Source organism: Aspergillus heteromorphus, assembly GCF_003184545.1.
Source record: "Aspergillus heteromorphus CBS 117.55 chromosome Unknown BO70scaffold_31, whole genome shotgun sequence".
Taxonomy (NCBI): domain Eukaryota; kingdom Fungi; phylum Ascomycota; class Eurotiomycetes; order Eurotiales; family Aspergillaceae; genus Aspergillus; species Aspergillus heteromorphus.
Genome location: NW_020290436.1, coordinates 96,498 through 122,101, shown reverse-complemented (window position 1 = coordinate 122,101; position 25,604 = coordinate 96,498). Strand labels below are relative to the sequence as shown.

Genomic DNA, 25,604 nt, shown 5'->3' with positions numbered 1-25,604 from the left:
ATCATTATACTACTTACGACGGAGTATCTCCTCCGTATATCATCAGCCTTGTCCATAAGCAGAAGTGCCACTACCATTCACCGCCATCAGTCCCCGGATGCTATAGGCATGCGCATGAGGTCTTTACTACTACTACTACTACAACAACAACATTGGACTGGTCCTTTCCCTCGTCGCTTTGGCATTCCCCGTCCTTCCGCCCCATCCCAGTCATGTGGAGGCGAACGTACTTGCTGCTGCTCGTAATCCGGGTGTATTTCGCACTGTCACCCAGTTACCTTCACCCGGACGAGAATTTCCAAGGCCCAGAGGTCTTTGCAGGTGAGCGAGCTTCTTTCCGCCCATTCTCCGGGCTGGCGATCTTGAACCGCGCGAACCCTCTTCCGAGGCTTGCCGCGCACGGAAGAAGCCCTGCCCGTTGTCAACGCCACTGGGGATCGAATGCGCCCAACTTACCAGGGACTCGATAGGCCGTGTTTTCTCTTACCCATCCCGGTTACCCTGGGAGTTCACCGCCGAACAGCCAATCCGCAGCGTTTTCCCACTATGGCTAACGTACGACGTACCCATGAACCTGCTGAAAGGGTTCTATGCGGAAAGCGGAACGCCAAATCCCTCTCCGCAGCTCGTTTACTATGTGCTGCGCGGAGTCATGTTCCTATTGAGCTTTGTGCTGGAGGACTGGGCTGTATATGAGCTGGTTCCCCTGCCGCGCCATCGCCGCGCGACAGTGGTCCTGGTTGCATCCTCCTATGTCACCTGGACATATCAGACGCACACCTTCTCCAACTCCCTCGAGACTCTGTTGGTCGCCTGGGGCTTGGTTTTAATTCGCCGCATTGTTGAGAACAAGGTGGGCTTGATAAGGACGACCCCACACGGAAGAGCTTCCTGGCTGATGGTGGTTTATAGCGACGCTCTTCCCTCTTCTCTTGCGCCGTGCTATCATTGCTCGCGGTCGTGGGCGTCTTCAATCGCATCACGTTCCCTGCCTTTCTCCTGGTTCCAGGATTGCAGCTTCTCCCTCATTTTGGACGCAAGTGAGTCTCGCGCCGGCCTTTGTCTCTGCCTATGTCGCTGTGCGCTAACCTTGCTTTGCAGGCCGTTGTCCTTGCTCTCGTTTGCTGGTTTTGGACTGTTTTTCTTCGGGGTTGCCGTCCTTGTCGACACGGCATTCTATAATCCTTCCGCATCGTTCTGGGAGGCCCTCCACGCCCCTATCGTAACCCCCCTCAACAACCTGCTCTACAACACCAATGAGTCCAATTTAGCTCTCCATGGGCTCCATCCTCGCTATCACCACTTCCTAGTCAATCTACCACAACTTCTGGGACCTGCGTATATAGCGATGATCTTCTCGCTATGGAAATCCTCCTCTATTACATTTTGGCTCAAGAACACGCGCGCCGTTTCCGCGATCTCCGCCACGGTCATGCTTTCCGTGTTTCCTCACCAGGAACCCCGGTTCCTGATTCCGTGCGTTCCTCTACTCCTCAGTTGTCTCCGAGTGCGCAAATCACGCCTGTTCTTGGCTGCGTGGGTGGTTTTCAATGCCGCCCTGGGATTCCTGATGGGTGTCTACCATCAAGGGGGTGTTGTGCCCACTCAGATCGCGATTCCTTCAATCATCTCCACGAGCGCCCTAGAATCGGGCAACGTGCCCTCTGGTGATCACCCCAGAGGTTCCGCAACGGTGCTCTGGTGGAAAACATATTCTCCGCCTCTTTGGCTGCTGGGTGACAATACCACCTCGCCGCTGGATATTGAAACCCGGGACTTGATGGGAATCTCCGGGCCGGAAATGGCCAACGAGCTTGATAAACTATTGCCAGCATGTCCAGACGAGGAGGACATTTCCAATGCACCGGAGCCCAACATATTCGTCGTCGCGCCCAAATCCGCCACTTTTCTCGACCAGTATACAACCGCATCGAGCTCAGAATCCCATCCATCGGACCTGAAGTTGCACGAACTTTGGACCTGGCCCAAACACATCAATCTGGATGACCTGGACTTTGGCACCGACGGCATCCTTCCCACCCTGAGGCGAGTAGTCGGTAGGCGCGGGTTATCTGTCTGGGCAGCACAAAGAACCGGCTGTGCTTGACAGCCACATCCCTGACCCCTTCCCATCCTCAGCTGACAACGAAGTTCAGCTGGCGGCGGGCCGATAAATTGGTTCGCGCAGCCTTGTCTTCCTTCCGTTCCCTCTAACTTCCTTTTGCGCGACGGTCCTCCTCTCCTTCTTTACCTTCACGTATCCCTCCTCTTCGCATATAACCGGCCCCTACCATTTATACCATGTTATATCCCTTCACATATATCCCGTCCAAATGGGATTCAATCTCCAATATCCACTTCTAGTCAATTACTTACGATCATTCGCTTCCTGACATTTTTGCCTCTGGTTTCGACCACCGTCGATGGCGCCACTTTGAATATTGTCTACCCGATTTGCATTGCCTGCATGCACTCACATATGCACGTTGGGTATCACATGGTACCTTGCAATAGACTTCCTCCTCCCCCCTCCTCTTCCCCGAAATAAAAATATAGTGTAACCCCCCTTTCCTATACTCGACTCTGGTCGGATTGAATTACGGAGTACCTCCTGATCCTGTTCAATGATGATTTTATGTAGTATGTAGTGTTAACTTCGAACGTCATCAACTCTTCTGTGAAAGGAAAATTCTGATTGGTGGTGGGGTTGTGTTCAAGTGCGTCAAGTGCGTCAATCTGGGTTATTTACTACAGGAAAGCAGTTGTGGGTGTATGTGGTATACTTATCCAGGTGTTGCAAGCGGGATCGAACCAGGTCGGAAGAAATCTGGCAGGAGCAGCGATCTACGACCATCGGCAGAAGTGTAGGGTACACACCTAACTAAGATACTCCTACCGTACCTAAGGTACTGCTACCTACTACTAGTACTTAGTAGTAAGATACAGAACGGCAGCACGTGCGACCCGTCACAAGGACGGTTGATCGGTCATATGGCCTCCGGAATCTCGTGTCGGACTCCAGCTAGTAATCTGCAAATGACTTATTAGGGTTACATAAGGATGTGATTTGGTCATTCAGAGTACCGTGTTCAGCTCTCGTTAACTAGATACATGACTAGAACGTCACAAGCAGAGAGTGAGAAAGGAGGGGGGAAGGGGGGAAAAGCCGAATAAAAGGATCCATCGTACGTCGGAGTACTTAGCCTACGAGACCCCATCCAGACTTGCACCATCTCAGGAGAACTCTTCGAGTCAAGACATGAGACAAGATAGGTGACGCCAGCCGTCTGGAATCGGGTGTCGTGGGTTCAGAGAGTTTGGAGACATTAGGCTGAACCCTGATCTCTGGACCCTGATCTGATCTACATGGCCGATGCTCAGAAGACCTTAAGGGAGAAAAAAGAGAAAAAAGAGGATACATTGCGACGTTCATTATGAGGGGCGAATACGACTTAAGAGGAGTGGCAACCCATTGCTGAGCAGGCCCGAGAGGGTACACGGAAGCCGTGATAGATTCATAGATCGTCGGTGTCATCGGGGTTCTCGAAGAGATAGTTGGCGGCGAGCTCTTCGTTCTTGTCGCAAGCGAAATAGGCCTGGATGACCAGATCCCGCGAGAACCCAAGCCGGCAAAGCTGGTATGGGGTTAGCCACGTTCCTATAATATGGCCTCAGAGGGGTCATGATAATACGTACGCGTTCAATTGCATCCCTCTCTTCTTCCGTGACGTGTATCTGATGTGTACCAGGGGGGGCCGCCTCCTCGCCCTCTTCACTCAGCAATTGAAGGAACTGCTCCTCATTCTGACCAATAAGCTGCGCAATTTGAGGGTTACCAGCGGCGACTTGTTGGAGGATGGGCTCGAGCATCTGGGGCTGTTGTTGAACCAGCTGACGAAGCTGCTGGAAGTGAGGGTTATTCCGGAGGAAATCGAGACTCGGAAGTCCTTCGCCAGATGCGCCTCCAGCCCGAGGTCCGCGAGCACCCCCCTCCTGTCCACCAGCCTGAGCGGCAGCCTCGAACAGGTTGACCGGCTCGTCATCAGCCGAGGCGGGGGCGCTTTCTCCGGTAGGTTCGGCGGCGGCCTGAGGTGAGCCGGCGGCGGCGGCGGCAGCATGATGCTGCTCTTGCTGGATGTTATCGGGGATACCCTGGTAGCCGTCAGCAACATGTCAGACAAGTGGGCCATGGGTATCCGGAGTATGGGCTCACATTCAAAAGATACTCGATAGCACGGTCAGGGTTGAAGTAAGCGGCCCTCATCGCACGATCGACATCGCTTCGGGGGAAACCCATGCTCTCCATCTGGGCAGCGACCGTTTCGCTCTGGGCGCCACTCAACAATGCGGAGGGGTCGTTAAAGGAGGAAGCGGGCGCCTGAGTAGCGCCTGGGGCGGCCGGGGACGGGGTGGCAGGGGGTGCCGCCGCCGCCGCCGCCGCCGCAGTGTTGGACGGGGCGGGGGCAGGAGGCGCAAGCGGAGTTGAGGTAGCTGCTCTCGAAGGGGTGGAGGGGCTTGTGAGGGGGTGGCGGAGGAAGAAGCCTTGGGCTACAGCGAACGGCAAATTAGCGCCCGTCCAGAGCAGAGGTCGATATGCGAGTGTGCACAGGAGTGGGAACCGGCATACCTTTGACACCATGCACACGATGAAGCCCTTCTCCTCGATGTTGTACGTCTCGATTGTCTTGTCATCTTGAAGGATCTTTCCTGTTGTGGTTAAGGGCTGTCAGCTCTGACACCACCATCATGGAAGACTTTGACGGAGGCCATCCATCCACACGGGCGTGTGGTGACGACTGCAAGAGACAGGGCGTGTTCACTGACCCGAATAGATGAGCTTCAGCTGAGGAACCTCCCATCCTTTCTCCTTGGAAATTTTTTCCTTCACTTGCCCGACCTAACGGATATTTCAGTGAGCCCCGCACTGACGCTGGCCAGCTTTGAGACGCTCGGGAAAAGGAACAACCTACCGTCTCCGAGGGCTCTGCATCGATTACGAACTTCTGCTGCTTCAAATCCTAGGCGAAAATACCTGTCAGACCGGGGAATAGATCGAAAGTTGGATGGGAAAATACACGCGTACCTTGAACGTGAGCTTCATCTTGCGCCACCGACGGATGAGAGATGGCTTGAGAAGGTGGGGTGGGGGGGGATGGGGAGGGAGGGGGAAGGAGGGGGAGATTCTTCCAGAAAGCAGATTGGTATTAAAGGGAGATAATGGAGGAGATGTAAAGCAATGCTTGATGAGGATTGATGCGAGGCGGGGCGGAAGAGGAAAGAATCGGAGGGAGGGGTGCGAATCAACCGGAAAAGAAGCCGCGAAAGGTGATGATGACAATCATGACGCCGAGGGAGGGAGAAGAAGGAGGCGGTCACCGAGGCTGAGTCATCCAGCACTACCGGCGAGGTACTCCTGGTCGTACCTGAGTACCTTACCTTGCGTAGGTACCTACGTTGTACTTACTACTAGACTCTGTACTACTATTCCAGAATATGCTTTAGGTATGAAGCACAGGGAGGAAGAATCTGGGGGGGGGAGGGGAATTAACACCATTACTAAGTACTCGCTACTTACAACAACTACCGAGTGTTCATTTGGGCAGCACAAATATACATCACTCTTTCTTTTCTTGAAATAACCCAAACATGGACATGGAACTCCGTACTCCGTACTCCGTACTCCATAGTACTGTTGGCCCTCCCTACATAATCCAACTCTGGAATCTGGATATCAACAATGAATCCTTCCCTCTCCCTCTCCACATTATAACCATCACCACCACCATGAACTATGAGTTGGCAAACCCCCTCCCCCTCCCTTCTTCTCACTCACTTTAATCCCCCAAGAAAAAAAAAAAAAAAAAAAAAAAAAAAAAAAAAAAAAAAAAAACCAAGTGACAATGCTGCAGCCTGTATTCTCACGGAGTACTCCGTTCGATCTACCCACTTTCAATGCCGTGCCTCCCGTGGCAAGGGGCCAAGCCCAATGGATCTATCTTATGGATGTATCACACACTGGGTGCAATGCTGTAGGGAGAAACTTGACTACCAGGAACCATCGATCCAAAGGATCCAGAAAGACCCTCCATTCGCCGAAGGGCTGGCGTGAGCCTCTTGCTTTGTCCCCCTCCCAAAAAACACTTCCTAGACAGTCTGGTTTATTGTCCCTTCTTCTCATTGCCTTTGCTTCCAACCGTTGGTGGTACCTGCTTATGTCGGCGCGTCCAGAATCGGCTCTCCCCACTGTTTACTGTTCCTCAGCTTCCGGCCGGGTTGCTCAATGGAGTGATAGATCACATCGCTGCCTCCCCCCATCCTGGAATCGAAACGGACGATCTGCCACTTTAAGGCTCTCCGGGATTCTGGAGATCATCCCGGTAGCTTCGCACAGGAGGCCGCCCCCCAGTCTTGACAAATTCTTTTTCTAGACCTGTTCTTCGTGGTCCTGACTCCACTGAGAGAGGTATCATGCAGAGACGACCGCCGCACTCCGTACCTGGGTTCTCTTCAGCATCTGCAGATGGGGGAGCTGGGGGCCTATCCCGGGTATGATGATTTCAACCCCAGCACGCAGGCTGAAAGGTTGCGTAGGTGGGTTGATGGGACCACAAATGAAACGACCGCAACCTCCTGCCTTGAGCATGCCACCCCTGCCGTTGGAAGCCATCGCGATATCATGACGTACAGTCGATCTGACCTCGTCCGTTGAAACCCAGTTCTCTTTTCTTTTTCCTCGTCTCTTCCCCTTCCAGGCGTTGAAGAGGGGCAAAGCCTCCCGAGCCCCAATAGCTGAGAAGGCTAGAGTCTGGGAGGAGCTACTGATGGAGTAAGTAGATAGATGGTAGTCGAGAGCAGGCATCTCGATCCCCGACCGTATCCGATTCGCACTAGGATTGGTATGATTCCCATCGCATCCGTCCCTCGGGGCGGCCCTTTGGCGGCCCCTAGTCTGGTGAATTCGAGGCCCTTGGGCGTCGACGACTCGGCTCCAGGTCGATTCGCCATTGCCATTCGACCACAGGTCTAAGTAGTCGAGGAACTCCTTCTCCTCCTCCTCCTCCCCCCCCCTGCCCCCTGTCATGCTGATCCTGAAAGTTGCAGATGCGACTTTTCTTCGAACCATCCATGCATCTTTGATCCAATTATCCTCGGGGAACCAGCTCCCCCCGTCCTTCCCTCTTTAGTTTAATTGATTGACTCTCGTTCATTCCGGGTTGCTGGGTATTTACTCCGGCTCGACCCTCGTCCCCAGCACAGTCCCTCGTTTATCATTGCGAACTCGTCACGCCCACGATTTTGTCCGCTCGATCTTTCATTGAGACCTCTTCACGCGGGCCTTCCTTCCCCGTAATTCCACTGCCTACGCTGTCTCTGCTGACCTCAGGGGTCGCCGGGTCCAGACCAATCTCGACATCACTATCATCCGGATGATGATCCCAGTCTTGAGTTGGTAGTGCCCTACTGAATCGCCCAAGCTGATCACTCCCGCCGTCTCAGCGCTGCTCGACGCCTCGATATCCCTTCCTCCAGGTGGTTCCGGAAGACGCCAGCATCCCTCAAGCACCGATCCCACTACCCTGGGGCTGACCAGGTGAACAGTGTCGTGTCTTGACTGCCTTGACCAGCCCACCCTCATCATCATTCCTTCGTATAGCCCCCTACACCCCTGTCCCATGTCTCCAAGCATGCCTGGGGTCTCTCCCACCCGAATTTTAGGTGGCATCACTCTGCTATCAACTTTCATTGCCACCGTTCTGGATGGCATGTGTTATACGTTCTCCAGGTCACTCTCGTCTCATATCTCTTCCGTCGAGTCCGCCATTGTCAGCCTGGGGGCCGTGAGCTGTGTGGCACTTGTTGCCGTGTCATACCTCTGGGTTAATGATCTCAAGAGTGAGGCCGCTACGCCTTACAGAAGCCGGGGGGCCTGCACGTACGGGGTCATCGCGGCATATCTATCCATCGCCACGGGCGTCACTGCGGGGGGGATAGCCTGGAGTGCAGCCCAGTCGATGACGGCGAAGACGTCGGTGACTAAAAGGCACCAGTCCCTACTGATTGCCCGTTGTATCATCTGGGCGATATCGGTCCTCAGTCAAGGGATCCTAGGAGGCTATTTCTTGACCACGCTGATCAAACGCGAGCCCACCCCCACCCCCACCCCCATCCCCATCTCACCTCCAACAAAATGGTCACCTTCGCCTTCACAGGAGCTCGACGTCCTCTCCGAGCAAGCCAGCGTGAAAGAGAACCACGGTCGGGATTCTCCCTCCTTGACGAGCGAGTCACAACGGGAATCCGCAGATCTCAAACCGGACGGCGACACCGTACCTCCCATTCAACCATCTGTCTCCAACACGGAGTCTCACACCTCGAACCGCTATTCTGGTCGAACGTTGTTCCTGCACGACTCCAAGCAAAACTCTCTGGACTTGCAACGCTCATACTTGTCTCAAGGCGACTCCATAGGGATCTCCTCCAAGCCAGTCGAGCCTCCCAACGACCCGGCAGGCTGCCCTGTGGGGGCCAAAGTCCGCAGTGAACCACCCAAGATTCGGCGAAGCTACTCCGATACCAAACGATCCTTGGATGCGTCTTCCACGCGGTCATCGCCCGCCACGTCTTCGACCCAGCTGGTGGCCCCAGCCCGACCTGCTCCTCCGAAGCTGAAGCTCCCCGATGAGAGTTTCATCCACCCGCTATTCCGATCTGACAGCGCCTCCCCGCCCCTACCCCGATGCCGGGGACCACGGTGATTGCCTCCCCGGCCGCCGGTCAGACCATTTCCGTGAAGACCCTGAACCGAGTGCGATCCACCCGGTCCCTCCGGTCCCAAGGGCCCCGAAGCAGGTCGCCGCTGTTCGACCAGCCACTCCAGAGTATGGAGCGGAATGCGGATTCCCCCGAGCCCAGTGGCCGAGGGTCTCCCATGCCCAGCTTTATCATGGCGGCGGACGTGCGGAGCAGCATATCACGGTACGAGAAGAAATATGACCTGAACGAATCCCCGGACGAGAGTTAGTTGAGTGGCTAGCCCAGCAGCGGGGAGGGGGGGGCTTGGGATTTCAGGGTTGGTTGGTTTCGATGTCTTTCCTTTGTTGTTTCTTATGTTAATAGATATCCTGGACATAGCGTTTGATGTAGTAAGAGTAAGCAATCACTTCCATTAGATAAAGATAGATCCTACTATAATGCATCGCGGTTTTATTTTTAGGATTTCCGTTGTTTGGTATTCTTATTATGCATGCTTATTACTTTAATAATTCTTATTGTTCATTTTTTATTTTATCACCCTCATCATTGTTATTGTAATTGTTATTGTTATTATTTTCCGAGCGAAACGTACTGGGTGGAGGTGCTCTACCCGTAGCCCCGAAAAGCGGTGGCCCTGCCTGGCGAAGTCCAGGGGATTTTAAAAGTACCTCTCCTTCAAGGACGAGTGTTGGTTTGTAGTTGTTCACTTGATGTAAAAAAAAAAAAAAAAAAAAAAAAAATCATAATACATAGTACATAGTACATAGTACCTATTGTATAGTACCTATATACACAACTCCAAGCTGGCTCAAGTACATAGACAGGTATATATCATGCGAGGTATTTTATAGGAGCATACTACTAATGTATACCTAGTACTCCGTAGTGTAGATAGATACATACTATATGTAGGATGTAGGAAGGACAGGGGGGGGGGGAAGAAAGAAAGGAGCAGAGAGCGGGAGAGTAAGCAAGACAAATCTCTCCGCAATTATTTAGTATTAACACTCAGCAGTTATATTAGGTATAGGACGTTAGCAAAGTGGCAGCAAGTTGGTGGTGCTGGTGGTAGTGAGTGACTGACTGACTGGACTGACTGGACTGAACGGCGGCCCCCGTCAAATTCCTCAATCCTTTTCTTTCCTTTTCTTCTTGACAATCCCACCACCAAAACAACCCCCGCCAATGGTCAATTGCCGTTGCAAGGTACCAACCACTGCTCACTACCTGACCCTTTTCCCACCGTCGCCGACCTGCCTGGTCCGGAACCATCTACTTCTACATCCGGCGGGCAGCAGCCAACCAATTCGCCGGGTCCCCTCGATCCACTCGAACTTGGCCAAACCTCTTTTTACTACTTCGCGATCCTCCACTCAACTACCTCGTTTTACTGCATTTACTTGACGTGACTTCCTTCCCTTCCTTCCTTCCTTCCTTCCTTCCTTACCTACCTACCTAGTACTGCTCTACCTTATTCCATCATCCCCATCCCCATAATCATCACTTCCTCCCCCCAATCCCCATCCCCACCCCCATCCGCTATCATCGGTTCCATCCATTTTGACTCCTTCCACGCCTCCATTGCCATCCATCGCCCATCGCCCATCGCCCATCGCATCCTCACGCCCGTCCAGTCATTTCAGGTATGTGGGTGTTCCCATCCTTTCCTGTCCGTTCTTTTCCCTTTTTTTTTTCTCCCCCATCGTCCTTCTTCCTCCCATCCCTCCCCGGGTTACTTTTCCTGTTGCCTCGTTCTGCGTCCTCCCGCAACCACGCGACGGCCCATCATCCTGTTTCTTCTGGCTTTCGCTGCACGTTTTCATTGCCGCATACTATCTCCCTCCTGTCTCTGCTCTCTGCTGAGTTCTGACCCCCATCCCCCCCTCCCCTCGCCGTCAACCTTGTTTTTGGTCAATGTTCCATGAATCTTATCCTCTTCCTCCTCTCTTTCACCCTCGCTGCCTCGCCCATCCATCCATATGTGGGTCCGAATTAAGTCAACCTTATTTTCGTTTTTCTCTGTCTGTTTGTTCACTCCTCATCTCCAGATCCTATACTTGTTGATTGCTACTCCTACCTGGAACCTCCTAAGAGCCATCCCCCCCCCCCCCCCCCACCCCCCCGGGGTTTCTCCCTATCTTTGGTTTCCGTCTGTCTGTCTGCGGAGACTTCGTGCTATCAACCGTCGGCACTTCCCACCATCTCCTTCTGTACGCCACCCCGGCTCGTATAACGGGGCTGGCATCTTTTCTCTAATTGTGCTCGTCGTGCTTACCCCGTCTTTTGCCATTGTCTTCTTCCACTGAACTTTCTCGCTCCTCAAATTCCCATCGACCCACTGACCGAATTTACATCACTACAGTGGACTGCGATGGCGGGAGTCAAGCGTAAACTCGAAGCTGCCCAAGCGTCGACTACAGCGTCTTCTGGCGGCAGTAGCGCAGGCGGGGGGGCTTCCCAGAGTGCCTCTAGTAAGTCTTCACCTCATTCCTACTTGAACTGTTTCTTATGAGTGCCTAGACTCTGCCGTGGATGACACGTCCAATATTCGCGTGACTCGGAGTTTACGCTCAAACCGAGATGCACGTGCCACTCAGAATGATGGTAGAAGCCATAGCAGCACCGCTGCAACCAGTGGAAACGGCCACGTAAATCCAAACAGACACAACACCAACCGCCCGTCACGAATCATCACTCTCAGTACTCGTGCCGCTCGGGCGAATACCGCTCAGGAGAAGGCGGCTCGCGAGACTGCGGCCCGTGAAAGTGCGGCCCGAGACACCGCTGCTCGTGAGAATATCACTCGCGAGACTCGTAACACTCGGACTCGGGCAAGCGCACAGCTGTCTACTGCCCAACCTGAAGCCCCACTAATCAATGTTCCCGAAACTCCTCGGCACAAGCGTGCCAAGCGAGGTCCAATGGTGGAAGAAACGCCCCGAACGACGAGGCAGTCAGCAAGACTCAGGGCACACGCCCCTGCATCATCTACCGAAGAAGCCCTCCACGATATGGAGGTCATACCAAAGCTGCCGGAGCCCAGCCCACCAAGTCATGCGGCCCCAAGTACCAGGAAGAGAACCCGGAGTCGGCAATTTGCTGACAGCGTCATCGATGCTTCTCACGACGCCACTTTCGCTGCTCCAGTTGCCAGGTCCCCCTCTCCGGAGAGAGTTACTCCTGTACCAGAAGAGAACCCGCAACCACTAGAGGCAGAGCCTCTTCAGAGCCCGGAACCGACGCTCTCACAGCTGACGAAAGAAGAGTCGCCTAAGGGGACCGTTACGGGCGAGGACAAAGATGGAGTAAGCGAACTAGCTGTCCCAGAGACGAGCGAGCCGCTCAATCCTATAACTACTCCGAGTCCATTGATATCTCAAAAGCGAAATTCACCCGAGCCTGAAGAAACTGGCACAGCTGAGGAGGCTGAGAGATTTCTCGACTCCCCCAGCAGGAAACCCAAAGTGGAAGAGGGCGAACTGGATCACGACTTGAAGGAACAGCTGCAAAATGGTACTGAAAGCAAACCAGAACCGCAGTCTCCCGTGGAGGCCGTGGCCGATTCCGGGCTTGGTGATGAATCTCGCCAGATAACTGAAGAAATTGAAGAATCGACGCCAGACGTTGCCACAGAGTCGACAGTTGGTAAAGCAGCCCGCGGCGGTCGAACTCGGGGCCGTGGCCGTGGCGGTCGCGGCCGCGGCGCAGCGCGTTTCGCAGTGAACAAACGAGGTCGCGGTGCCGCTCGCGGTGGCCGCGGTGGCCGCACTGGTCGACAGCTGGATCGTTCGAGCGATGTAGAACCGGATCGTTCTCCCTCCCCGAGTGCAGCGACCCAGAAGTTACGGGACAGGCAGCGAGAGTTGGACAAGGCGTTCAAGAAAGTGGCTGCTGCTCAGAGACTGGCCCTGGCTGTGCTAGCCACGCAGTCGGAGAAGCGGTTGGCCCGCGATAAAAATGCGCACAAGATTGTGCCGGAGTTTGACGATATTAACTTACAACTGAAGGCGAGACTACATGAGAAGAGAGAGATTTTGCGCCGGGAATACGAGCTCAAAGTGGAGCAAGAAAACAGGATGTTTGAGGCCAGCAAGCAAGCGGTCGAGGAACGATGCCAGGTAGGCCACGCCAAACACGCTTCTGGGGGTCTTCGTGGGAGGTTACTGACGAGAATTGAACCACAGGCCCAAGCTCGTAATATCAAGGAAGAGCACTTCTTGGCCAGCCAAGGGGCGTACATGGCATTTGTCGAGGGCCGCCGGGCTGCGGAAGATGACGAGCACACTGAAGTAGGCTTCTCTCCCCAAGCGCCGCACGCGTTGGGTACTAATAGTTCTGTGCAGACCGATGATTCTGAAACCGAGCCCGAGCGTGGGCCTGTGGTGCCACCAGCCCGCGAGGTCTTTCGAGGCTTCCACTCCACCTTTGTCAGGAATCCTGCCGGAGCGGCTGCTTACGATCGTGCCTACTTCGGTTGGGATGACTTTGTCCAGCGAGCCAAGGTAGGCGACGACATCGACCCGCAGATGAAGGAGATGCGAGACGCCGGGCCTTTCGCCGGCATGACCGCCGACCAGATCATCGACCTGCTGTTGAAGGCCACCGGCGTCGTGGAAGTACGTCGGCACACGATCCCAGGGGAGATCAGCCCGCCCACGATGCCCGATGTCCGCCCACGCGCATTGTCCGCCCTGGCAGACATTGCAGCTGCGGAGCCTCCGCGGCCGCTTCTCTCCCAGCCCGTCCCCCGACTATCCGTGTCGACACATCGGGCCCTGCTCCCGCAGCCGCCTGCCCCCCGCCGTTGGCGCATGGCCCTCCTGCCGAGCATCGACCGTTCATGCTGCCTCCGCCCACCCCACAGAGACAACAGCCCCGGCGGCTTCTTCCTGCGGGACAGCAGATCCCACCCATCAACGAGCAACTCGGCCTGCCCGATCCCTTTGCGGCCATGGGGGGCCCCCCTCACCTTCCTCCTCCGCCTGGTTCCAACTTCCACCGCCCCCCGCTGCCTGGTTATCTGACGGGACACCATGCTCCCAGTCTGTACTATCCGCATCCGCCACATCCGCCGCCCCCGCCTCCTCCTCCAGGGCCTCGGCCCCCCTTCTAGGAGTGGAGGGGCCATGATTGCGGGGAGCTGGGTCCTTCTCTTTGCGGCCATTGTCATTGCCATTGTCATCGATTTAGGGATCTGATCTCAGATGGAGTTTGTCTCTTTTTATTGTTTGTTTTTTTCTTTTTTTTTTTTTTTTTTTTTTAAAAAAAAAAAGGTAGACTACCCACCATTGGGAAGTGCGAGGGTTTCGTTCACAAAGCGATCGGTTCTTGTTCATAGCTACGGAGGATTCCCCTTAGGCGTTAATTTGCTCAGATGTCTCTTCTTCCTTGCCATACTTACACAAGCGTACTGGGTAGGTGCTGCTTTGTACATACATAACATACATACAGACAGAAAGACAGAAAGACAGACAGACAGACAGACAGACAGGCAAACAGACAGACATCCATAAATACATAGTAGTACCTGGAGTCTTCCCTTTTTTCTTTCTTTTTTTTCTTCTTTTAAGGTCCTGCACTACTCGTCCAGAGAGGGACCTTGGGATGAATCATAGTGGCTCATCGCAAGGCTGGATGACTCTTACGGTCTTACGGGGCCCCGATCGGGACTAGTGCGGCGGGCGGGGCAGCCGCCAGAAGCTTTTTATTTCCTCGGGCTTTTCCTCCATCGATCCTCCCAGTCGCTTGCCCGTTGACTGTCTTTCTGCATCCCCCCCTCCGAATCCCTCCCTCAATCGCTTGTCGTTTGTCGCCTGTCGCCTGTCGCTGTCCGAGTCGCTCGTCTGTGCTCGCCCTCCCCCCCGCGACAGCCCTCGTCGTTGCCCGCAGTTTCTCTGCCTCAGACGTCACCCCCCGCCTTCTCACCACCACCACCACCACCTCCTCCTCCTCCTCCTCTAAATTACTCCTCCATCCCTCCATCCTCTCTCCCTCTCTCTGCAACTCCACCTTCCGCAGACCTTCGATCGGAAATCCCTCTCCAACTCCCTCCCACAATCACTCCTATTTTCACCACCGGTAACCCGACTCCGACAGACCCAATCATGGCCGTCCGTGCGCAGTTTGAGAACTCCAACGAGTAAGACGAGAGCCCCGAGAATTTTTGTCGAATTCGCTGCTGTCTGGAACCCTGGCGCTAATGGGGATTTGCTTTGCTTTCTAGAGTTGGTGTCTTCGCCCGTCTTACCAATTCATACGCCGTCGTTGCCATCGGTGCCTCCGAGAACTTTTACAGGTACAGATATCATCTCATCTACGGCGACCCCCAATGGCCACTCTCGCTAACTTTCCGCCAGTGTATTCGAGGCCGAGCTCCAAGACGTCATTCCGATCTGCCATGCCACCATTGCCGGAACCCGTATTGTCGGCCGTCTCACGGCTGGGTATGTCTCCCAGCAATTTCTCAATCGGCCCCGATCCGGCCTGTTCTGATCGTATGACCACAGTAACCGCAAAGGCCTCCTCGTCCCTACGACCACAACAGACCAAGAACTCCAACATCTCCGGAATACCCTGCCCGACTCGGTCAAGATCCAACGGATAGAGGAGCGGCTCTCGGCCCTAGGAAATGTCATCTGCTGCAATGACCACGTCGCGCTGATCCACCCGGATCTCGAGCGCGAAACGGAAGAGATGTACGTCCCCCCCCCATTGTGCCCCCGCAGGACGTTTCACGTACGGGTACTGACCAGCGTTCAATAGCATCGCCGATGTTCTCGGCGTCGAAGTCTTCCGACAAACCGTCGCCGACAACGTCCTGACTGGCTCCTACATGGCTCTCTCCAACCAGGGCGGTATCGTCCACCCCAAGACCTCCATCCGCGACCAGGATGAACTCTCCTCCCTCCTACAGGTGCCCCTTGTCGCCGGTAGTGTCAACCGCGGTAGCCCCGTCGTCGGTGCCGGCATGGTCGTCAACGACTGGCTGGCCGTCACGGGTCTGGATACCACCGCCACCGAGCTGAGTGTCATTGAGAGCGTGTTCCGGCTGGGTGAGATGGGCCCTCGCGGCATTGGAGCGGGTGGTGCCAACAAGGAGAGTATCGTCGAGAGTTTCTACTAGAGGAGTTTTCTTCCCCCTGTCTCTTTGGTGTCTTTTTTTTACCCTTTGTTCAGTCTGTCTATGTGTGATGGTTTATGTCTTCTATCTTTCTCTCTCTATGAAACATACTCGAATACATTCGAAGATCCCCTCATGGTGTGTGTATGTCACGAATGGTTAGATACGGGAACGGGACGGAATTCAATCCAGGTGGAGTTTTCTCGTTTCTTCAAGTTGACAACTTCAAGGACCATGCGTATTGGAGTGCCTCCATCATACTATTTAGGTACTAACAAGTAAAATACAGGAGTGTCTGGGTAGTAGCACCTAGTCGGTACTACAGGTATAAGCGGTGAGCAAAGTACTATGTGGTTGGCACTTTAACCTCTATCTACTAGTAGTAGGTAGGTAGATAGTAGGGAGCCCAGCCAAAAAAAGAAGGGAAAAGAAAAGAGAACCCCAGAGATTTCAACTAGTACATAAAATGCCTGACGGGATATATAACACAGAAATTAAAAAGAAAAGAAAAGAAAAGAAAAAGACACAAAATCTGCGCCACTCATTCCCAGAAGATCGTAAAAGGACGGAAGAAAAAAAAAGGTTCCCACAATAATAACTAGTTATACAAGGAAGAAGGGAGGGAGGGAGGGAGGGAGGGAAAGAGGCACACGCGCCGCGATTTTATACACTTTCAATGTGTGTCGTGTGTTTTTCTGGATGAATTTGGCAGACCTATCCCATCCTATTCTCTCGGGAAATTTAGCTAGCGAGCAGAAAGTTTTTTTTTCTTCTCTGTTCTCCTTGTTGACTGAGACTTCCCTTCGTCTTTTGTTTTAGAGGAAGAAAAAGTATTATCTTCTCGCGCGCAGGCCTTGCCTCTCCTCTAATACTAGGTTGGTATGCAATCATCATCGGTATCGCGGGTACGACGGGGGGTATTGGTATTCATGTAAAGGGACAAGAGCAAGAACGTGAAAAAAATGTAAAAGTCACGAGAGATCGAAGGAAAAGAGAGGCAGACAGAGATGCTGGCCAGATGGGCGCAAATCAGATCAGATCTCTGGAAGAGGGTTGGGTGCAAGGAGAAGGGGAGAGAAAGAAAGAAAGAAAGAAAGAAAGAAGGAAGGAAAGCGAAAGGAATGAGGTCCCAGGTCTGACAGGGAAAGAGGGAATATAACAAACAGGTGGAAGAGGTATTTCGCAAGCAACCAAAGAGTCAATCAAGACCTGCCTTCAAAAACGCCTAGAACACCGGTCCCGATGCGGAGAATTCCCTGGGGAGGTTGAGGTTGATGGGTGGTGGATTTGGGGCGAGCTGGCCTACTGGCCAACACGCGGTGCTTGCTATACGTGGCCTTCGATACCAAACTGCGAAGGGGGGAGCTCGTTGGCACCCTCCTCGGGGGTGAAGCCGGGGTGTTCGGCCTCGACGTCTTGCGCGGGCAACGGAGGGGGAGGGGGAGGCGGCGGAGGGGAGTCGGTCTCGCTCTTCATGTTGATGTCGTCGCCGCTTTGGGGTTGTCGAGCCTCGTCCAGATCGTCGGGCTCGTCGTGGCCCCCGGGGCTCATCGGGGGAGGGGGCGGCGGCGGCGGCGTGGAGGATCGCTGTCTCTTGGAGGAGGTCGGCGTGGTGTAGTCGGTCGTGCTTCCATCGCCCGTGCCTGGCGCATCGTCCCTCTCCCTCTTGCGCTTGAGGTTGCCTTGCAGCTCGTCCGTTTCCTCGTCCTGTGCCACGGCCTTGTCGTCTTCCTCGTCATCCGACATTCTCACGTCCAGCCCGACATCCTCCATCCGATCCGCTGCCCCGTCATCCGGCCTGGAGTCGGCCTCCTTCGACTGTCGCTCCGTCTTGCGCTGCTCGTATGCCCGGTGCTTAATCACGGCCTTGTCGAAGAACTCCTTGCAGAACCTTTTGACCTTCTTCTGCTGTTTGTCGTCAATCTTGGTAGGGTCCCCGACACGGTTGTTCTTGAAATCCGAATTGACCAGTTTCTTGGCCACCTATTGCCGGCAGTGGATTAGCATGGCTGACTGGGACTGGGACTGGGACTGTGGACCGGGGAGGGGGTTGCAATTCTCACATCTTTGGCATAGCGCTTGAGGTCGTCCTTTGGAAGCTTGTGCTTAAACTTGTCCACGACGTACTTGACATGGGGATATAACTGCATGCGGTCAGTTTCTTTCCCCGGGTCGCATGGGACGCCAGCCTGCAGAGGAGCCACATACCGTGTTCTCGTAGATTTTCTTCCGCTTTTCTTCACTATAGCTCCGCCACTTATCCTGTCCATCATTCTTATCCGGGGTAGGCTTGCTCGAGGTCTGTGGGGTGACTGGGGTACCGCTCTTCTCTTTGGGGGTGTTCTCCTTAGCATTCATGATGCCATCAATGATGTCCTGTAGCGCCTTGTCCCTCGACTCCTTCGGGGGCAGGAGCAGCTGAGGTGCGGGCTTCGTTGGTCGCGTCCACGTAGTATCACCGCGAGCCGAGTAGTAATATGTCCTCCCGTTCGATTCGGCCGCAAACCACCCGGGGGGCAAGGGATTGAACTGCCGCCGAAAGGGCCGAGGGCCATGATGATGGGTGTTCCTCTGTCCGAGACCTCCTCGCGTCTGGGCCGCCGGGCCACGAGGGGCCTCGATTGACCTCGATCGGGATCTCGACCGTGACTTGGACCGCCGCCGCTCATCCCGAGTGGTCTCTCGCCGTCCAAACTGATTGACGGCCGGTGTGGCGGCGTTGGGATCCCTCTTCATACGGGGGATGCGATAGCCCACCTCAAGCGTGGACCAGACCTGCAGCAACATCGCAGCCTTGGTCTCCACGTGCTCATCCCCGCAACTGGTCAGTGGCTGGATGGTGGATTCGATCTTGGAGTCGATGATCTTATTCCGCGTCAGACGAGGGAACTTATCCAGGACGTTCAAGATCTGGAACACCACGTTGAAATCCTCCTTCCACATGGCAAGCTGGGAGTTAAGGATCTGGTAGCCATGCATCTTCACCACCCGGTTGTAGACGCGCTCATCGTCGCAGCGCTGAATGCGTCCCAGGAGCTTCACTGCAATCCATTTCTCCTTACACTGCATCAGGGCTGCCATGACCTTGGTGACCCCGTTTTCTTCTAAAGACTTCGGCTGCACACTGTCCACATACTCCTCGTCATCCTCACCCATCTTCTTCTTGCGCGGCCGCCTAGCAACTGCGGTGTCCCAGCCGTCGGCATCATCAATGCCCAAAGCCTCGATCGTAGCGTTCGACAGCTTCGTGGCCCGCTCCGTCTGGGTTCTTCCACCAATGTAGCCCGTGCAGTTGGGTTCCGCGCAGTAACATGGCTGAGGATCGGCCCCGTAGCGGTCAACATTGTAGTTGAAGACGAGTTCCTCGCCCGCCTGAATGTGCCGTTCAGCGAAAATGCCCATGCGGAGCTTTTCCCCGACGACCCACTTGTCGACATAGCAGTTGGGATTGCATGAGTGATTACAGAAACGGCCCAGATTGCCCTTTTTGGTTGCGTCGACGAACTCGCCCTTGCTGAGGGACATGAAGTAAAAATGCTTGATCCCCTCTTCGTCATATTGCCTCATCCGGCGTCGAAACTGGCCCTCGTTGATGACTTCGCCCACATACTCGAAGATGAACTGGTGCGGTCGCAGATCGGCCTCCGCCCGGAGCCCGAAGCCCTTCTTTTCCGTCTTGATCACAGCTACAGGGGCATATTCCCTGCGTTGGAACCGTTGATTCTGGCACTCTGGTCCACATCCACAGTCGCCCATACATTCAATCTTGGTTGCACGGTTAATGCAGTCCGAATCTTCACCGCACGCCACATTTCTGGAGATCGAGGGCTCTAGATTGTGTTAGAATTTGATCCTCAAATCATAGACATGCGACAAGCGCAAAAATGTAGAAAAGCGGTGCCACGCAATTCGACAGCAAGAGAGAGAGAGAGAGAGAGAGAGAGAGAGAGAGAGAGAGAGAGAGAGAGAGAGAGAAGAGAAGAGAGAGAGAAGAGAGGTATGGAGGGAGGGAGGGATGGGGGAGCGTTTAGACTGAGAGACGGCAGCCGCCTCTCGACAACCTCGAGCTGAGATCTCGGGGCACGATGCTGCCGCGTAGAGACTGGAAGGAGACGCCACAAAAGGGAAACACGAGGAGATCTACGAAGACTTACCCCATTCCTCTGCACAATCGCATTCCATCGCGTGTTCAGTATACCCCATGAATTTATTGGCATAGGTGCATGTGTCCATAAGCTCGAAGGTCGCCTCGGCATCACCCGTGCTATTTGGCAGCTGGGAGAACAGCTGCGGTGGCCTCGCAACAACCTTCTGTGAAGAGCTCCGGGTCAGCTTGGGAGGATGTCCGGGTTCCAGCTTGACAATGATGTCGCCCCCGACTTTTTCCTCCACACTGTCCGCATGGTCCCTCTCCGTGGCTATCGGATTGGATTCGTCCTCGCCATTCTCTTCCTTTTTGGCCGGACACCGAGACGAGGGACGTGATTGAGCCGCAGCGTGATTGTGATTGTCCTTCAGAGCAGCGACGGGGAAGGCACTGGAGGCCGCATCCGACAATTCATCCTTAATCATGGCGCCTCCGCCGCTGAGGACCGGGTTTTCGGGCGCTCTGCCGGGCTCCAGCTTCATCGCAGTCACCGCATCGGCGACTGATTCTGATCGACGGTCCGCGTTGTCATGAGGGGACATGACGACACGGACGGAGCGCGCAAACTATCGGTGCCTGTTGGGATGTGCGCGGGTGCGAGATCGGAGACGGCGCGTCGTCGTGGTGGTGGTGGTGGTGGTAAGAGGTGTTTTGGAAAGGGTGGAAGGTTGGTGGTCAAAAGAACGAAAGTCGGGACGAATGGAAAGATGGGGGTGGGGAGACTAGGTGGAAGAGGGGGAGGAAGAGGGGAGACGAAGGAGAAGAAGAAGAAAAGGAAGAAAGGGAAGAAGAGAAAGGGCCAAAAGGAGGGAGAGTGAAGCGATGAAGAAGGACTGGCAGAATAATTCGATGCCGCAAGTCCAAGTATCGCCCACGTTTTCCGCAAGTGCCAAGAACCCTCCAATCGTCCAGCCATTCATTCCAGGGCTCGTTTATTATCTTTTTGTCTTCCGAGAACTCTCTACTCTACCTCGCTAGGTTCTCCATATCCATTCACTTCTCAACGGGCTGCCCTTTTCATGCCTGCATTCAACCATTCATTCATTCATTCATTTGTTCATTTGTTCATTCATGCTAATACCCCCCCTCCTCCCTGCCTTGTCTGGGGGCCGTGCAGACCACAAGATACAAAACAATAACCCCTCCCACCACCCAGGCAATTGTCTCCGATCACGGAGTGTATCAACTGAGAAACCGAAGCTATTTAACACACGAGATTGCCGCTTCAATTCCCTTTCGCTCAGGATGTCGGATCCTCGACGTGTGTTATACTGAATTCCGGCTGATGATAGCCAAGTATTGCCGCAGCATGGCCTTCAGCTCTCTGGTCGGCCCGCTCATGGCTACTTGCTCTAGAGTCCTCGTCCTATCTTGGATTCGAGGGAATTAGTAATGACTCTCTCCCTGAGGCATGATCATCGTAACCATAGCCTGTTACCCGGATGTCACGACACTCGTGCGGGTGGGAGACTGCCTCCTCACGGTAACAATTGTCTCCACCAAGCAGTTAAAACATCCTGTATGGTCTTGATCACTTTCAACCCGTCAGCAATTCTGATTCAAAAGAGCTCAGGATGGTGTCCCTCCTGCTAGGAGCTGGGGCATGACCACGATGCGATTATGAAATCTGGCCGGTCTAAAGCCCGAGAGGGGAAGGGTGTACGGAACCAAAGTAACAATGGTACAACTGTTAACGACACATGCGCGCGGAAGAGGAAGATGGAGGGGGGGCCAGGGGATATACGTAGGTCAAAGCACAACAACGACTTGGGTCTCGTAATCTTGGGGGACGCGTACTAAGCCATGTCCCACACTTATCCCTTCCCGACCCATATTCCGAGGACGGGGCACCGGGTAGTTATGAGGCAGGTGGAATGGGCGTGGATACCAATGCGAGCGACATCTGCACAGGAAAAGACTGTCCTCCAACCAACTGGGGGCTGGCTGGTACGCGAGCCCAATCCATAGGCCACGAATCGCCCCGCTCGTCAGAGCTAGGGCTAGGGTCCTCCTCGCCATGCAGCTCACCCTCCTAGTTATCCTATCCGATGGCTGGGGTACGCGGACGGAGGATCAGATTGCACCATGGTTGATACGGAGCATCCCGGCTGACACACATCTCTAGGAGGTACATAAGTACATACTTGCTACTAGTCACCTACCATACTCACATGCGGTGGGGACGGCGGGACAGATAGATCTGCGAGCGAAGCATTGAAATGCAACACAATGACTGTCCGGACGACATGTCAGATTCCGCACTCTTCTACCGTGCTTCCAAGCCGGCGTGTTTCGGGGCGGTTAGCGATTGGACAAGGACGTCGCATTTACAGGCGGTGCATGGAGTATACTTAAGTATGCACTCCGTATGTGGCCTGGGAGACTCGGCGTGTCAATGAGTGGACAGGGAGAGGCGTGGATGAAGATCGGATGGAAGGGTCGAGGGATCTCTTCTGGCTCCAGAGGGATTTAAGTCCAGAACCAAGAAAGCGGCAACCCGGACGGAGCACCGAGATCGATAACACGAGAGAGATTTCATGCCGGCGGCTTCTGAAATCCCCCAGGACAAGGAAGGGCCGACTGAATGGGCGTTTGGACCACTGATCGAGAAACAAGTGCCGCGGTCACTTCGAGCCAAACCAAGTATAAAGCTTTCCTTCAGCGGGTGGGTTGATTGCTAGATAGGTACTCCGTAGGACTGACTCGACTGAGGGTGTAGCGGTTCGATGGTAAGTATAGTGGAGAGTGGAAAGTGGAGAGTGGAAGAGTGGAAAGGAAGAGTGGAAAGTAGATACTTACAAAGTGGGATTAATTACTTATTGATTATTTCGTCCCAACTACTCTTCGCTCGGAGAGCCTCTGCCAGGTGCCTCCCAGGTGCCTCCCAGGTACCGATGCAGTCTGTCTTGCAGCGTAACCCAGAGCGGTGGTACCTCCGGAGTACTCCGCAGGTACACCGTTCACTGGCCACCACTGCCACTGCCACTACTACTGCCACTAACTATTATTACTACTACTACTACTACTACTACTACTTCTAGGAGGAACTCATAGCGGTCTTTACAGATCATAGTGTTCGCATACAGATTGCAGGTGTGTAGTACTCTGTAGTAGTGTATGTAGTGGTATAACCGTACTTACTTACTTAGTAGTCGTACATGGATGGTAGTTACTAGCAATGGATCTGTGCGCACAGGCAGAGGGACATGGATCTTTCCACATACTACATACTAGGGACTTGTTTGTTGCCTTCTGACTCGGAGAACCAGCATTCCTACGAGGTACTTTCTGTGGAGGGCATCTACCTAAATAGGACTGTATTTCGTGATACCAATTGAATAAGTACGTAGTATCTGGTTACCAGGACCCCGTTAGTAGTAGTGGTAGTGGTAGTAGTTCCGCTACATACGGTGACCGTCAAACATGCTAGCAAAGTGGTGAAGGGTCGGTGAGTATCAGCCTAGACCGTTCGACTGAGAGACTACCCAGACCATTTACTTAGATACTGATACTCCTAACAAACATGGCTGGCTATATATACCAGTGGCACCCTGTACTCTGGATTTCCCAAAATATCAGGTGAATGTGTGCCCATATACGTACAAAGGACTCCGTACAAAGGTCTGGAATTTCCCAGTGACACTCGAAACGGGTACCTGAGAAGTGGGGCTGCCACCACTTGTTCCCGCCTGCCAGGAAGTCGCCGGTACCTTTGCGGCGGGTACTCCGTGGATAGTCGGTACCGAAGACTGGGTACTGGGTAATGGGTATTCTACGGAGTACTGGGACTGTAAACCGCAAGTACTTACTTACTACTAGTACTACCTTAGTAGTAGTAGACTCCTACGGAGTCTAGCGCTGGGTAAGCTTACACTTTATGGGCCTGTAAAGCTGGTTGTGATTGGTACCTTGAAGGGTATCGCCTGCGCCACACGCCCCATTCTGCCACTTCAACTCTCTCCCCAAGGCCCCAAGGCCCCAAGGCCCGAACCCCCCCTCCCCCCTTCTCTCTCCCAGTCCCAGGCATCATCATCGCCCGCCGACCTTGCTTAGTTTCAACTTTTCTTGTACCCTCTCCTTCCCCCCCCCCCCATTTCCTGCCACTCGCTCAACCACCTTCCTCCAAAGTATCCTTACACCTCTCTTTTCCCTGACAGTTCCCAGTTCCAACCCCTTTAAATGCACTCTGTTGATCAACGGAGACGGCAGCCGCAATCCCCGGCCCGGAGCCAGGGCCATTGATGATTGGGGAAGGTCTCGAGGCAGGGTGGAAACCAGTGGCCTCGGTGACAGCCTGTCCATGCAGCACTATAGCGGACTACTATCTGACGGTTGATTCAAATTGGCGGGGCGCTGCTGCTCCTGCATGGTTCTCGTGCATGGACCATTGTCAGTCTCGATCAGATGTTACGATGCAAAAGGCAGCCCACTACTACTACTGCTGCTGCTGCTGTACGGTGTACACTACGGTGTACTGCTACTGCTTGACTTGCTTCTCCAACTGCAATTGCTACTAATAATAATTGTTGGCCACCCGAGTCCCGACAATTGACCCGTCAAATGAAAATCAGTGGCAACATTGGCCAGATCATCACCACAACGCCCCGGCGATGTACATAGTAGTACTAGCCGTCTACCAAGCCCACAAGCGCGGTGGCATTAGACTGGCTGGCCCTGTGGATGAAGAATCCTGTCATCCGGCCAAGACTGCTGCTTCACGTCTTCCTGATGGATATTCCGTCCCTGCACGCCCGCCATTTGGCCACCAGGGATAATTTAACCCCAATAACCAAGGGCAAAGAAGAAGAGCCACGACAGGATCGATCTCCTCTGGACCCTTCTGTCCGTCGGGTGATGGCTTTCTTTTCTCTTTTCTCTTTTCTCTTTTCTTTTTTCTTACCCCGTCTTCTTCTTTGAGGTTCCTTCTCTCTCTTCACACTGTTACTGTTGGGCAACTTGAAAACCTTGTACTAATAAGATAAGTGCCTACGGAGTGTTCGCCCGACATACAGTCATCGCCTCAACGCTTGACAGAATGAGTAACTCGGGTGGACTGGGAAGCCCGGTCTGACGGCTTAGCCTTGGCCTGGCCGTTCCGGAACATCCTTGCAGCCCTTCGTTCCATCGTCTTCTGCACTAACGGGATCCATCTTTTTTCACCCAGCCTCCAGGATTTTACTCTTGTCCGCGCCTATTGCGGAGCCCGACACCCCACCCTGCGGTTATCAACTGCCTCCGCCGCTATCATTTTCCTGCCAGTCATCGCCGGATGCATTCCCGCTATCGTGAATAGGGCCAATGCATGTCTCTGCATTTCTTGTAACTGTACGGATTACTCCGTACAGTACTCCGTACACAGACTCACAGAAACGAGTTGCTGCCGGGATGGATCGACCGCACTACCTACTTCCGGGTCCCAGCCCCGAACCTCGTTCCCCAAGGAGCTTCTGTTCCCAGATTTCTGAGCAACCTGTCGATTCTAGTCCATTGACCCAACACCTTGGGGCGCCAGGATCCAGGATCCACCTATCATCAATCGCCTACTGTCCATCTTATACCGTCGGAACGCGATGTTTCCCCCGA

General features: G+C 54.0%; 9 protein-coding genes across 9 annotated transcripts; 6 read left to right on the top strand and 3 right to left on the bottom strand.

Annotated features, from left to right (window-relative positions):
* Positions 1–96: 96 nt before the first annotated feature.
* On the top strand, positions 97–2,445 carry smp3 (glycosylphosphatidylinositol-alpha 1,2 mannosyltransferase smp3). Its single transcript, XM_025538129.1, has 4 exons — positions 97–321; positions 471–853; positions 913–1,040; positions 1,102–2,445. The coding sequence occupies exons 1-4, from the start codon at positions 213–215 to the stop codon at positions 2,105–2,107; spliced, it is 1,626 nt and encodes a 541-aa protein (XP_025395794.1). The 5' UTR covers positions 97–212; the 3' UTR covers positions 2,108–2,445.
* A 611-nt stretch (positions 2,446–3,056) lies between these two features.
* BO70DRAFT_382325 (putative UV excision repair protein (RadW)) lies at positions 3,057–5,502 on the bottom strand. Its single transcript, XM_025545531.1, has 6 exons — positions 5,084–5,502; positions 4,971–5,018; positions 4,825–4,897; positions 4,214–4,707; positions 3,697–4,152; positions 3,057–3,635 (listed from the first exon to the last, which is right to left on the bottom strand). The coding sequence occupies exons 1-6, from the start codon at positions 5,099–5,101 to the stop codon at positions 3,516–3,518; spliced, it is 1,209 nt and encodes a 402-aa protein (XP_025395793.1). The 5' UTR covers positions 5,102–5,502; the 3' UTR covers positions 3,057–3,515.
* A 2,183-nt stretch (positions 5,503–7,685) lies between these two features.
* Positions 7,686–9,176, top strand: BO70DRAFT_432235 (uncharacterized protein; the record flags this gene model as incomplete). Its single annotated transcript, XM_025548302.1, has 2 exons — positions 7,686–8,636; positions 8,717–9,176. 2 exons carry the CDS (start codon positions 7,686–7,688, stop codon positions 9,020–9,022), a joined length of 1,257 nt encoding a protein of 418 aa, XP_025395792.1. The 3' UTR covers positions 9,023–9,176.
* A 1,499-nt stretch (positions 9,177–10,675) lies between these two features.
* Positions 10,676–13,867, top strand: BO70DRAFT_389880 (uncharacterized protein; the record flags this gene model as incomplete). Its single annotated transcript, XM_025546111.1, has 6 exons — positions 10,676–10,735; positions 11,199–11,225; positions 11,268–12,872; positions 12,939–13,043; positions 13,098–13,511; positions 13,583–13,867. 6 exons carry the CDS (start codon positions 10,676–10,678, stop codon positions 13,865–13,867), a joined length of 2,496 nt encoding a protein of 831 aa, XP_025395791.1.
* A 1-nt stretch (position 13,868) lies between these two features.
* Positions 13,869–14,346, top strand: BO70DRAFT_140424 (uncharacterized protein). The gene has a single exon (XM_025538128.1). It carries the CDS (start codon positions 13,959–13,961, stop codon positions 14,265–14,267), a length of 309 nt encoding a protein of 102 aa, XP_025395790.1. The 5' UTR covers positions 13,869–13,958; the 3' UTR covers positions 14,268–14,346.
* A 159-nt stretch (positions 14,347–14,505) lies between these two features.
* Positions 14,506–16,067, top strand: BO70DRAFT_365491 (translation initiation factor 6). The gene is made up of 5 exons (XM_025544081.1): positions 14,506–14,893; positions 14,978–15,049; positions 15,111–15,197; positions 15,261–15,449; positions 15,517–16,067. Exons 1-5 carry the CDS (start codon positions 14,859–14,861, stop codon positions 15,875–15,877), a joined length of 744 nt encoding a protein of 247 aa, XP_025395789.1. The 5' UTR covers positions 14,506–14,858; the 3' UTR covers positions 15,878–16,067.
* Positions 16,068–17,200: 1,133 nt separating this feature from the next.
* set2 (SET and WW domain protein) lies at positions 17,201–20,563 on the bottom strand (the record flags this gene model as incomplete). The annotated part of the gene is made up of 4 exons (XM_025541905.1): positions 17,201–17,857; positions 17,938–18,018; positions 18,083–19,704; positions 20,029–20,563. 4 exons carry the CDS (start codon positions 20,561–20,563, stop codon positions 17,201–17,203), a joined length of 2,895 nt encoding a protein of 964 aa, XP_025395788.1.
* A 1,006-nt stretch (positions 20,564–21,569) lies between these two features.
* Positions 21,570–22,105, bottom strand: BO70DRAFT_140371 (uncharacterized protein). The gene has a single exon (XM_025538127.1). It carries the CDS (start codon positions 22,038–22,040, stop codon positions 21,771–21,773), a length of 270 nt encoding a protein of 89 aa, XP_025395787.1. The 5' UTR covers positions 22,041–22,105; the 3' UTR covers positions 21,570–21,770.
* A 2,515-nt stretch (positions 22,106–24,620) lies between these two features.
* Positions 24,621–25,220, top strand: BO70DRAFT_140337 (uncharacterized protein). The gene is made up of 2 exons (XM_025538126.1): positions 24,621–24,999; positions 25,182–25,220. The coding sequence occupies exon 1, from the start codon at positions 24,702–24,704 to the stop codon at positions 24,936–24,938; it is 237 nt and encodes a 78-aa protein (XP_025395786.1). The 5' UTR covers positions 24,621–24,701; the 3' UTR covers positions 24,939–24,999; positions 25,182–25,220.
* Positions 25,221–25,604: the final 384 nt, after the last annotated feature.

What these genes read in the sequence shown, in the direction of transcription:
- BO70DRAFT_140371 (XM_025538127.1), bottom strand. Translation starts at nt 22,040, where the DNA reads ATGGCGAGGAGGACCCTAGCCCTAGCTCTGACGAGCGGGGCGATTCGT.
- BO70DRAFT_382325 (XM_025545531.1), bottom strand. An exon ending in CTATCGAGTATCTTTTGAAT is followed by an intron (nt 4,153 to 4,213) that starts GTGAGCCCATAC and finishes GACGGCTACCAG; the next exon opens with GGTATCCCCGATAACATCCA. An exon ending in AGAGGGATGCAATTGAACGC is followed by an intron (nt 3,636 to 3,696) that starts GTACGTATTATC and finishes ACCCCATACCAG; the next exon opens with CTTTGCCGGCTTGGGTTCTC.
- BO70DRAFT_140337 (XM_025538126.1), top strand. Translation starts at nt 24,702, where the DNA reads ATGAAGAATCCTGTCATCCGGCCAAGACTGCTGCTTCACGTCTTCCTG.
- BO70DRAFT_140424 (XM_025538128.1), top strand. Translation starts at nt 13,959, where the DNA reads ATGGAGTTTGTCTCTTTTTATTGTTTGTTTTTTTCTTTTTTTTTTTTT.
- smp3 (XM_025538129.1), top strand. Translation starts at nt 213, where the DNA reads ATGTGGAGGCGAACGTACTTGCTGCTGCTCGTAATCCGGGTGTATTTC. An exon ending in AGGCCCAGAGGTCTTTGCAG is followed by an intron (nt 322 to 470) that starts GTGAGCGAGCTT and finishes GGGACTCGATAG; the next exon opens with GCCGTGTTTTCTCTTACCCA. An exon ending in CTCCCTCATTTTGGACGCAA is followed by an intron (nt 1,041 to 1,101) that starts GTGAGTCTCGCG and finishes CTTGCTTTGCAG; the next exon opens with GCCGTTGTCCTTGCTCTCGT.
- BO70DRAFT_365491 (XM_025544081.1), top strand. Translation starts at nt 14,859, where the DNA reads ATGGCCGTCCGTGCGCAGTTTGAGAACTCCAACGA. An exon ending in GCCTCCGAGAACTTTTACAG is followed by an intron (nt 15,050 to 15,110) that starts GTACAGATATCA and finishes ACTTTCCGCCAG; the next exon opens with TGTATTCGAGGCCGAGCTCC. An exon ending in GAGCGCGAAACGGAAGAGAT is followed by an intron (nt 15,450 to 15,516) that starts GTACGTCCCCCC and finishes AGCGTTCAATAG; the next exon opens with CATCGCCGATGTTCTCGGCG.